This window comes from Entelurus aequoreus, linkage group LG20 (assembly GCF_033978785.1).
Source record: "Entelurus aequoreus isolate RoL-2023_Sb linkage group LG20, RoL_Eaeq_v1.1, whole genome shotgun sequence".
Taxonomy (NCBI): Eukaryota; Metazoa; Chordata; class Actinopteri; order Syngnathiformes; family Syngnathidae; genus Entelurus; species Entelurus aequoreus.
The window spans coordinates 46,760,730-46,773,653 of record NC_084750.1 but is presented as its reverse complement, the minus strand read 5'-3'; the positions used below and the strand labels follow the sequence as shown (position 1 = coordinate 46,773,653).

The following is a 12,924-nucleotide window of genomic DNA, read 5'->3' as shown; positions in this document are numbered from 1 at the left end:
CTAACCTAAGTCATGTTGTACATCACTAACCTAAGTCATGTTGTACATCACTAACCTAAGTCATGTTGTACATCACTAACCTAAGTCATGTTGTACATGACTAGCCTAAGTCATGTTGTACATCACTAACCTAAATCATGTTGTACATCACTAACCTAAGTCATGTTGTACATCACTAACCTAAGTCATGTTGTACATCACTAACCTAAGTCATGTTGTACATCACTAACCTAAGTCATGTTGTACATGACTAACCTAAGTCATGTTGTACATCACTAACCTAAGTCATGTTGTACATCACTAACCTAAGTCATGTTGTACATCACTAACCTAAGTCATGTTGTACATCACTAACCTAAGTCATGTTGTACATCACTAACCTAAGTCATGTTGTACATGACTAGCCTAAGTCATGTTGTACATCACTAACCTAAGTCATGTTGTACATCACTAACCTAAGTCATGTTGTACATGACTAACCTAAGTCATGTTGTACATCACTAACCTAAGTCATGTTGTACATCACTAACCTAAGTGATGGGACTATAAAATAGTTTGATGAACCCTCAAGAGATCCTGGGTAACTTAGTAGTATTGCTGATATTGAACTTTCCACTCAATCAGCGTCCGCAGGGGAACAAATGAACAAGACTTTTGAAGCTGATGTGATTTTGTATTTCAGGTGTTCTTCACCTTCTTGACCGCGGGGCCCAAATTTCCACTACAGAGGGGACTGGGGCCAAGTCCAATATTACCACTGAATTAGTCATATTTTACTCTTGTTTGTAAAATAAACTGTACATAAAATTTGAGTGCAAATGAAAATGCAGATTCACCACTTTAGTCCTCATTGTTGCGCTTAAGAAACTTCTCTCTGACTTCTTCTGTATGATGTTGTCATTACTGCCACAAGTGGTGTAAAAGTGTATTACAGCTGTGTGATGTTGTCATTACTGCCACAAGTGGTGTAAAAGTGTATTACACCTGTATGATGTTGTCATTACTGCCACAAGTGGTGTAAAAGTGTATTACACCTGTGTGATGTTGTCATTACTGCCACAAGTGGTGTAAAAATGTATTACACCTGAGTGATGTTGTCATTACTGCCACAAGTGGTGTAAAAGTGTATTACACCTGAGTGATGTTGTCATTACTGCCACAAGTGGTGTAAAAGTGTATTACACCTGTGTGATGTCATTACTGCCACAAGTGGTGTAAAAGTGTATTACACCTGTGTGATGTTGTCATTACTGCCACAAGTGGTGTAAAAATGTATTACACCTGAGTGATGTTGTCATTACTGCCACAAGTGGTGTAAAAGTGTATTACACCTGAGTGATGTTGTCATTACTGCCACAAGTGGTGTAAAAGTGTATTACACCTGTGTGATGTCATTACTGCCACAAGTGGTGTAAAAGTGTATTACACCTGTGTGATGTTGTCATTACTGCCACAAGTGGTGTAAAAGTGTATTACACCTGAGTGATGTTGTCATTACTGCCACAAGTGGTGTAAAAGTGTATTACACCTGTGTGATGTTGTCATTACTGCCACAAGTGGTGTAAAAGTGTATTACAGCTGTGTGATGTTGTCATTACTGCCACAAGTGGTGTAAAAGTGTATTACACCTGAGTGATGTTGTCATTACTGCCACAAGTGGTGTACAAGTGTATTACACCTGTGTGATGTTGTCATTACTGCCACAAGTGGTGTAAAAGTGTATTACAGCTGTGTGATGTTGTCATTACTGCCACAAGTGGTGTAAAAGTGTATTACAGCTGTGTGATGTTGTCATTACTGCCACAAGTGGTGTAAAAGTGTATTACACCTGAGTACTTGTGTGATGTTGTCATTACTGCCACAAGTGGTGTAAAAGTGTATTACACCTGAGTACTTGTGTGATGTTGTCATTACTGCCACAAGTGGTGTAAAAGTGTATTACACCTGTGTGATGTTGTCATTACTGCCACAAGTGGTGTAAAAGTGTATTACAGCTGTGTGATGTTGTCATTACTGCCACAAGTGGTGTAAAAGTGTATTACACCTGTGTGATGTTGTCATTACTGCCACAAGTGGTGTAAAGGTGTATTACACCTGTGTGATGTTGTCATTACTGCCACAAGTGGTGTAAAAGTGTATTACACCTGTGTGATGTTGTCATTACTGCCACAAGTGGTGTAAAGGTGTATTACACCTGTGTGATGTTGTCATTACTGCCACAAGTGGTGTAAAGGTGTATTACACCTGTGTGATGTTGTCATTACTGCCACAAGTGGTGTAAAAGTGTATTACACCTGTGTGATGTTGTCATTACTGCCACAAGTGGTGTAAAAGTGTATTACACCTGTGTGATGTCATTACTGCCACAAGTGGTGTAAAAGTGTATTACACCTGTGTGATGTTGTCATTACTGCCACAAGTGGTGTAAAAGTGTATTACACCTGTGTGATGTCATTACTGCCACAAGTGGTGTAAAAGTGTATTACACCTGAGTGATGTTGTCATTACTGCCACAAGTGGTGTAAAAGTGTATTACACCTGAGTGGTGATGTCATTACTGCCACAAGTGGTGTAAAAGTGTATTACACCTGTGTGATGTTGTCATTACTGCCACAAGTGGTGTAAAAGTGTATTACACCTGTGTGATGTTGTCATTACTGCCACAAGTGGTGTAAAAGTGTATTACACCTGAGTGATATTGTCATTACTGCCACAAGTGGTGTAAAAGTGTATTACAGCTGATCAAAGACTAATACAAATGAACACTGGCATTGTTTCTGGCCTTGCTTCCTAAAATGAGAGACTTTACAGGGAAATAATCATTTAAAGAGATATCTTTTGTACACATTGTTTTCTTAAAACAAACAAATAATTTAGTTAAAATTCTAACTAAAATGAGTTTTTCACTCAGTCCTGTTACTTGAACAACTACCCCCCAGAAATATGTGGAATGTTGCACAAGTCACAGGAAGTCTTTTTCTGTATCTTCCATATTTTTCTTTTTCTGTGTCTTCCACATTCAGTCATGACTTTGCCATCCTGTGTGTTTAGTTGCATGGCTGTCATTTAGTCATGTAGCACAAACTGTGCAGGAACTAAGTCCACTGCAAGGAGTCATCAGGGACATGAAGTTGCCAGATGGACAACAATACACGTTTGGCTTTTAAAAGAGTGACATGAAGTTGCCAGATGGACAACAATACACATTAGGAGGAGCAGCTCAATGTGAGGATTCTCAGGTTTCATTTTGCAATTCCAAACAGCAAATGGCATCATTTTATTTGCTTTTTATTTCATTTTTAAAGTATTATCCCTCGCACTTTTTTATTTACTTTGTTCTTCTTTCCTTATGTCTGTGTGACCTTGTTAATGTATAATATCATTTTCATTGTTAAATGTCTGTACTGTTATTCAAATAACGTTTTGGGAAGAAAATGGCCGGGCACAGCCCGAAGAAGCTACGTGGACACACCATCTTCTCCGCCACGTGGGCCCACCACCCGCGGTCGGAATCAGTGGGGTCGGGTGCGCTGCCAAGTGGATGGCAGTGAAAGTGGAGGCTCCAGACGGACCAACTCGAGGCAGCAGAGGCTGACTTTCGGGACGTGGAACGTCTCTACGCTGGTGGGGAAGGAGCCTGAGCTGGTGCGAGAGGTGGAGCGCTACCGGTTGGATGTGGTGGGGCTTACCTCTACGCATAGCAAGGGCTCTGAAACCACACTCCTGGACAAGGGATGGACCTTGTTCACTTCTGGAGTTGCTCAGGGTGTGAGGGCACAGGCGGGTGTGGGGATACTCACGAGTCCCCGGCTGAGTGCCTGTACGTTGGAGTTCACCCCGGTGGACAAGAGGGTCGCCTCCCTTCGCCTTAGGGTTGGAGGGGGGAAAACTGACTGTTGTTTGTGCGTACGCACCAAACAAGAGTTCAGAGTATTCGGCCTTCTTGGATACCTTGCATGGGGTCCTGTATGGGGCGCCGGCAGGGGATTCCATAGTCTTGCTGGGGGACTTCTGTTGTGACGAAACGAGAGCTGAGCCAGAAGGCAAAGCTCTCGGTCTACCGAGCTATCTACATTCCTACTCTCACAAATGGTCATGAAGTGTGGGTCATGACCGAAAGAATAAGATGGCGGATACAAGCGGCCGAAATGAGTTTCCTCAGAAGGGTGGCTGGCATCTCCCTTAGAGATAGGGTGAGAAGTTCAGTCACCCGAGAGAGACTCGGAGTAGAGCCGCTGCTCCTTCGCTTGGAAAGGAGCCAGCTTAGGTGGTTCGGGCATCTCGTGCGGATGCCTCACGAGCGTCTCCCTAGGGAGGTCCTCGTTGCACGTCCCACTGGGAGGAGACCCTGCGGCAGGCCAAGGACCAGATGGGGGGATTACATCTCCTCTCTGGCCTGGGAACGCTTCGGGATTCCCCAGGAGGAAGTCGCTAATGTTGCTGTGGAGAGGGAAGTCTGGGGGTCTCTGCTGTGGAGAGGGAAGTCTGGGGGTCTTTGCTGTGGAGAGGGAAGTCTGGGGGTCTTTGCTGGAGCTGTTGTCCCCGCAACCCCATTCCCGCTTATATATATATATATATATATATATATATATATATATATATATATATATATATATATATATATATATATATATATATATATATATATATATATATATATATATATATATAAATAAACATTTTAGACAATTAAATGAGTTTAAAATGCCAATGTGACACCAAGTTTGTTCCTCACCAATAATTCATGTCCCAGTGAAAATCTGCCAATTTTGACACCACATTATTTAAACAAACCCAAATCTTGATGTTACAATTTGGATTAATTAATTTTTTTTAAACTTTTTTCCCATCCAAAGCATGCAGAAAATGTTAGACTTTTTAGTATTCTAAATGATACATGGTTGCTATTCAGGTTTACAATATATTTAGGAGAAGTTTTCTGCCAAATAATGAGCCTAATAATTTAAACACTTTTTAAAATGGACGTATATTCTTTCCCCAAATAAAAAAAAACAGTACTTATGTTAACTTACTGGCCTTTTAAATATTACAATATTTTTAAAAATATAATCCATGAAGATATGTATATTATTTAGACATTTGTGAAGGATCTCTTAAGGGTTCCATGAACTTCAGTCATAGCTTGACTAATAATGTCAAAGGACTAAAACAAGTGCTGGGATGTAATAATCCTTGTTGTGTATATAATAATACATGTTGTGTATATAATAATACATGTGTATATATTAATCCATGTGTATATAATAATCCATGTTGTGTATATAATAATAAATGTGTATATAATAATCCATGTTGTGTATCTAATAATCCATGTTGTGTATATAATAATCCATGTTGTGTATCTAATAATCCATGTTGTGTATGTAATAGTCCACGTTGTGTATGTACTGCAATAGTCCATGTTGTGTATGTAGTGTAATAGTCCATGTTGTGTATGTAGTGTAATAGTCCATGTTGTGTATGTAGTGTAATAGTCCATGTTGTGTATGTAGTGTAATAGTCCATGTTGTGTATGTAGTGTAATAGTCCATGTTGTGTGGGTGGCCCCTAGATGACCTGGCAGCAGCTGTGGGGGGTGGGGGTGCACAGGAGCCCCTCCTTGGGGCCACGGTGCATGTTGACAGCCAGAGTCTTGTCACTCATCTGCAGGGCTCGGTTCTTCATGTTCCTGTGGTTCTCCCGGGCCAGGTCCAGCTCCCCCAGCATCAGCGTCCCCGAGCAGGAGCCCTCCAGCAGCGGGTCCACCAGGGCCTCCCCTAAAGGGGGCGGCTGCTGGTAGAGGTTCCCCCGGGGCGACGGCCCCCCCAGGAGCGAGACTTTATCCAGGCTGCCCGTGGATCCGCCCACGCACATCCTCCACACGGGGCGCTCCTGAGGGTCCCCGCCGATGCCGCCTGCGCCGTTTCCGGGCGTCCCGACCCCGGCGCCGCCGGTCAGGTTGTGGAACTGAGAGCTGAGGCACAAACTCATCAGTTTGAGGCTTTCGACCAGGCCACTGGAACTTTTGGCCGAGCCTTTCCCTTGGCCAGAAGCTGACCCGGGACTGGTGCAGTGGGAGGGGCTTCCCGGGCCCGCCCCACATTTCTCGCCGTCCTCGTTACCCACCCCGTCCCCGGCGGCGTCCGACAAGCGCACGCTCTCCGTGTTGTCGTCGCCGGCCTCCGAGTGGTCAGGGGTCAGGGCGGTGTCGGGGGAGGGGACTCTGGAGTTGAGTTTGAGGCTGAGGCTGGGTCTGGGTCTGGTCAAGTCCTCTTCATCCTCCTCCCCTTTCTCCTCCTCGTGGATCTGATTGAGGACGGGGGCGCTCATGCGGGAAGTCAGGCGGGTGCGGGTGGAGGAGGCTTTGCAGCGCAGCACCACTTGGGCGGAGGCACCAGAGGGGGACAGACGTCGGTCCTCCCCCTCCTCCTCCTCGTCTTCCTCCACGCTAAAAAGGCTGGGGCTGCGGGTCTTGCAGGGCCCCCCCGAGGTCAGTCTCAGAGAGTGCTTGGACACAGGCCGCAGACCCTTGTCCTGGTCCTGCCTCTGACTCAGGTCGGGCAGAGCCGTTTTGGGCCGGGGGCCCTTGTGGAGGCTCTCGGCACTGCGGGCGGGGGACTGAGGCCCCCCAGGGTGTGAGATGGCCGGACCACCCAAGCCGTCGCTGACATCCTGGTGGACGTCCACTCTGGTGGGCCACGACTGCCTGGAGGTGCACACAAGACACAAGACTTGCTCAGGACTTGGAAACACTCATCTTCTACATGGGCTTCATCAACAATCCAAACATGTAAACAAGTAAACATCCTCAAACAAGTAAACATCCTCACACAAGTAAACATCCTCACACATGTAAACATCCTCACACATGTAAACATCCTCACACATGTAAACATCCTCACACAAGTAAACATCCTCACACATGTAAACATCCTCACACATGTAAACATCCTCACACATGTAAACATCCTCACACAAGTAAACATCCTCACACAAGTAAACATCCTCACACAAGTAAACATCCTCACACATGTAAACATCCTCACACATGTAAACATCCTCACACATGTAAACATCCTCACACAAGTAAACATCCTCACACAAGTAAACATCCTCACACAAGTAAACATCCTCACACAAGTAAACATCCTCACACATGTAAACATCCTCACACATGTAAACATCCTCACACATGTAAACATCCTCACACAAGTAAACATCCTCACACAAGTAAACATCCTCACACAAGTAAACATCCTCACACATGTAAACATCCTCACACATGTAAACATCCTCACACATGTAAACATCCTCACACAAGTAAACATCCTCACACATGTAAACATCCTCACACAAGTAAACATCCTCACACATGTAAACATCCTCACACATGTAAACATCCTCACACATGTAAACATCCTCACACAAGTAAACATCCTCACACATGTAAACATCCTCACACATGTAAACATCCTCACACATGTAAACATCCTCACACATGTAAACATCCTCACACAAGTAAACATCCTCACACATGTAAACATCCTCACACATGTAAACATCCTCACACATGTAAACATCCTCACACATGTAAACATCCTCACACAAGTAAACATCCTCACACATGTAAACATCCTCACACAAGTAAACATCCTCACACATGTAAACATCCTCACACAAGTAAACATCCTCACACATGTAAACATCCTCACACAAGTAAACATCCTCACACATGTAAACATCCTCACACAAGTAAACATCCTCACACATGTAAACATCCTCACACATGTAAACATCCTCACACAAGTAAACATCCTCACACATGTAAACATCCTCACACAAGTAAACATCCTCACACATGTAAACATCCTCACACATGTAAACATCCTCACACATGTAAACATCCTCACACATGTAAACATCCTCACACATGTAAACATCCTCACACAAGTAAACATCCTCACACATGTAAACATCCTCACACATGTAAACATCCTCACACAAGTAAACATCCTCACACATGTAAACATCCTCACACAAGTAAACATCCTCACACATGTAAACATCCTCACACATGTAAACATCCTCACACATGTAAACATCCTCACACATGTAAACATCCTCACACAAGTAAACATCCTCACACATGTAAACATCCTCACACATGTAAACATCCTCACACAAGTAAACATCCTCACACATGTAAACATCCTCACACATGTAAACATCCTCACACAAGTAAACATCCTCACACATGTAAACATCCTCACACATGTAAACATCCTCACACAAGTAAACATCCTCACACATGTAAACATCCTCACACATGTAAACATCCTCACACAAGTAAACATCCTCACACATGTAAACATCCTCACACAAGTAAACATCCTCACACATGTAAACATCCTCACACAAGTAAACATCCTCACACATGTAAACATCCTCACACATGTAAACATCCTCACACAAGTAAACATCCTCACACATGTAAACATCCTCACACATGTAAACATCCTCACACAAGTAAACATCCTCACACATGTAAACATCCTCACACAAGTAAACATCCTCACACATGTAAACATCCTCACACAAGTAAACATCCTCACACATGTAAACATCCTCACACATGTAAACATCCTCACACAAGTAAACATCCTCACACATGTAAACATCCTCACACAAGTAAACATCCTCACACATGTAAACATCCTCACACATGTAAACATCCTCACACATGTAAACATCCTCACACATGTAAACATCCTCACACATGTAAACATCCTCACACAAGTAAACATCCTCACACATGTAAACATCCTCACACATGTAAACATCCTCACACAAGTAAACATCCTCACACATGTAAACATCCTCACACAAGTAAACATCCTCACACATGTAAACATCCTCACACATGTAAACATCCTCACACATGTAAACATCCTCACACATGTAAACATCCTCACACAAGTAAACATCCTCACACATGTAAACATCCTCACACATGTAAACATCCTCACACAAGTAAACATCCTCACACATGTAAACATCCTCACACATGTAAACATCCTCACACAAGTAAACATCCTCACACATGTAAACATCCTCACACATGTAAACATCCTCACACAAGTAAACATCCTCACACATGTAAACATCCTCACACATGTAAACATCCTCACACAAGTAAACATCCTCACACATGTAAACATCCTCACACAAGTAAACATCCTCACACATGTAAACATCCTCACACAAGTAAACATCCTCACACATGTAAACATCCTCACACATGTAAACATCCTCACACAAGTAAACATCCTCACACATGTAAACATCCTCACACATGTAAACATCCTCACACATGTAAACATCCTCACACAAGTAAACATCCTCACACATGTAAACATCCTCACACATGTAAACATCCTCACACAAGTAAACATCCTCACACAAGTAAACATCCTCACACATGTAAACATCCTCACACATGTAAACATCCTCACACATGTAAACATCCTCACACATGTAAACATCCTCACACAAATAAACATCCTCACACATGTAAACATCCTCACACATGTAAACATCCTCACACATGTAAACATCCTCACACAAGTAAACAAGTAAACATCCTCACACATGTAAACATCCTCACACAAGTAAACAAGTAAACATCCTCACACATGTAAACATCCTCACACATGTAAACATCCTCACACATGTAAACATCCTCACACAAGTAAACAAGTAAACATCCTCACACATGTAAACATCCTCACACAAGTAAACATCCTCACACATGTAAACATCCTCACACATGTAAACATCCTCACACAAGTAAACAAGTAAACATCCTCACACATGTAAACATCCTCACACAAGTAAACATCCTCACACAAGTAAACATCCTCACACATGTAAACATCCTCACACAAGTAAACATCCTCACACAAGTAAACAAGTAAACATCCTCACACATGTAAACATCCTCACACAAGTAAACAAGTAAACATCCTCACACATGTAAACATCCTCACACATGTAAACAAGTAAACATCCTCACACATGTAAACAAGTAAACATCCTCACACATGTAAACATCCTCACACATGTAAACAAGTAAACATCCTCACACATGTAAACAAGTAAACATCCTCACACATGTAAACAAGTAAACATCCTCACACATGTAAACAAGTAAACATCCTCACACATGTAAACATCCTCACACAAGTAAACAAGTAAACATCCTCACACATGTAAACATCCTCACACATGTAAACAAGTAAACATCCTCACACATGTAAACATCCTCACACATGTAAACAAGTAAACATCCTCACACATGTAAACATCCTCACACATGTAAAGAAGTAAACATCCTCACACATGTAAACATCCTCACACATGTAAACATCCTCACACATGTAAACATCCTCACACATGTAAACATCCTCACACATGTAAAGAAGTAAACATCCTCACACATGTAAACATCCTCACACATGTAAAGAAGTAAACATCCTCACACATGTAAACATCCTCACACATGTAAAGAAGTAAACATCCTCACACATGTAAACATCCTCACACATGTAAAGAAGTAAACATCCTCACACATGTAAACATCCTCACACATGTAAACATCCTCACACATGTAAACATCCTCACACATGTAAACATCCTCACACAAGTAAACAAGTAAACATCCTCACACATGTAAACAAGTAAACATCCTCACACATGTAAACAAGTAAACATCCTCACACATGTAAACAAGTAAACATCCTCACACATGTAAACAAGTAAACATCCTCACACATGTAAACATCCTCACACATGTAAACAAGTAAACATCCTCACACATGTAAACAACATCCTCACACATGTAAACAAGTAAACATCCTCACACATGTAAACAAGTAAACATCCTCACACATGTAAACATCCTCACACAAGTAAACATCCTCACACATGTAAACATCCTCACACATGTAAACAAGTAAACATCCTCACACATGTAAACATCCTCACACATGTAAACATCCTCACACATGTAAACAAGTAAACATCCTCACACATGTAAAGAAGTAAACATCCTCACACATGTAAACATCCTCACACATGTAAACATCCTCACACATGTAAACAAGTAAACATCCTCACACATGTAAACATCCTCACACATGTAAACATCCTCACACATGTAAACAAGTAAACATCCTCACACATGTAAACATCCTCACACATGTAAACAAGTAAACATCCTCACACATGTAAACATCCTCACACATGTAAACATCCTCACACATGTAAACATCCTCACACATGTAAACATCCTCACACATGTAAACAAGTAAACATCCTCACACATGTAAACATCCTCACACATGTAAACAAGTAAACATCCTCACACATGTAAACATCCTCACACATGTAAACAAGTAAACATCCTCACACATGTAAACATCCTCACACATGTAAACAAGTAAACATCCTCACACATGTAAACATCCTCACACATGTAAACAAGTAAACATCCTCACACATGTAAACATCCTCACACATGTAAACATCCTCACACATGTAAACAAGTAAACATCCTCACACATGTAAACATCCTCACACATGTAAACAAGTAAACATCCTCACACATGTAAACATCCTCACACATGTAAACAAGTAAACATCCTCACACATGTAAACATCCTCACACAAGTAAACAAGTAAACATCCTCACACATGTAAACATCCTCACACATGTAAACATCCTCACACATGTAAACAAGTAAACATCCTCACACATGTAAACATCCTCACACATGTAAACATCCTCACACATGTAAACAAGTAAACATCCTCACACATGTAAACATCCTCACACATGTAAACAAGTAAACATCCTCACACATGTAAACATCCTCACACATGTAAACAAGTAAACATCCTCACACATGTAAACATCCTCACACATGTAAACATCCTCACACATGTAAACAAGTAAACATCCTCACACATGTAAACATCCTCACACATGTAAACAAGTAAACATCCTCACACATGTAAACATCCTCACACATGTAAACAAGTAAACATCCTCACACATGTAAACATCCTCACACAAGTAAACAAGTAAACATCCTCACACATGTAAACATCCTCACACATGTAAACATCCTCACACATGTAAACAAGTAAACATCCCTCACACATGTAAACAAGTAAACATCCTCACACATGTAAACATCCTCACACATGTAAACAAGTAAACATCCTCACACATGTAAACATCCTCACACATGTAAACAAGTAAACATCCTCACACATGTAAACATCCTCACACATGTAAACAAGTAAACATCCTCACACATGTAAACAAGTAAACATCCTCACACATGTAAACATCCTCACACATGTAAACAAGTAAACATCCTCACACATGTAAACATCCTCACACAAGTAAACAAGTAAACATCCTCACACATGTAAACAAGTAAACATCCTCACACATGTAAACATCCTCACACATGTAAACAAGTAAACATCCTCACACATGTAAACATCCTCACACATGTAAACAAGTAAACATCCTTACACATGTAAACATCCTCACACATGTAAACAAGTAAACATCCTCACACATGTAAACATCCTCACACATGTAAACATCCTCACACAAGTAAACAAGTAAACATCCTCACACATGTAAACAAGTAAACATCCTCACACATGTAAACATCCTCACACATGTAAACAAGTAAACATCCTCACACATGTAAACAAGTAAACATCCTCACACATGTAAACAAGTAAACATCCTCACACATGTAAACATCCTCACACATGTAAACAAGTAAACATCCTCACACATGTAAACATCCTCACACATGTAAACAAGTAAACATCCTTACACAT

General features: G+C 41.4%; 1 protein-coding gene across 1 annotated transcript in view; it reads right to left on the bottom strand.

The window, feature by feature from the left end:
* Positions 1-4,663: 4,663 nt before the first annotated feature.
* snrka (SNF related kinase a) overlaps positions 4,664-12,924 on the bottom strand; it is a 59,683-nt gene continuing 51,422 nt past the window's right edge. The window contains exon 8 of the mRNA XM_062028957.1: positions 4,664-6,706. Coding sequence (XP_061884941.1) covers positions 5,569-6,706 — 1,138 coding nt within the window. The 3' untranslated portion in view covers positions 4,664-5,568. The remainder of the gene's footprint in view (positions 6,707-12,924) is intronic.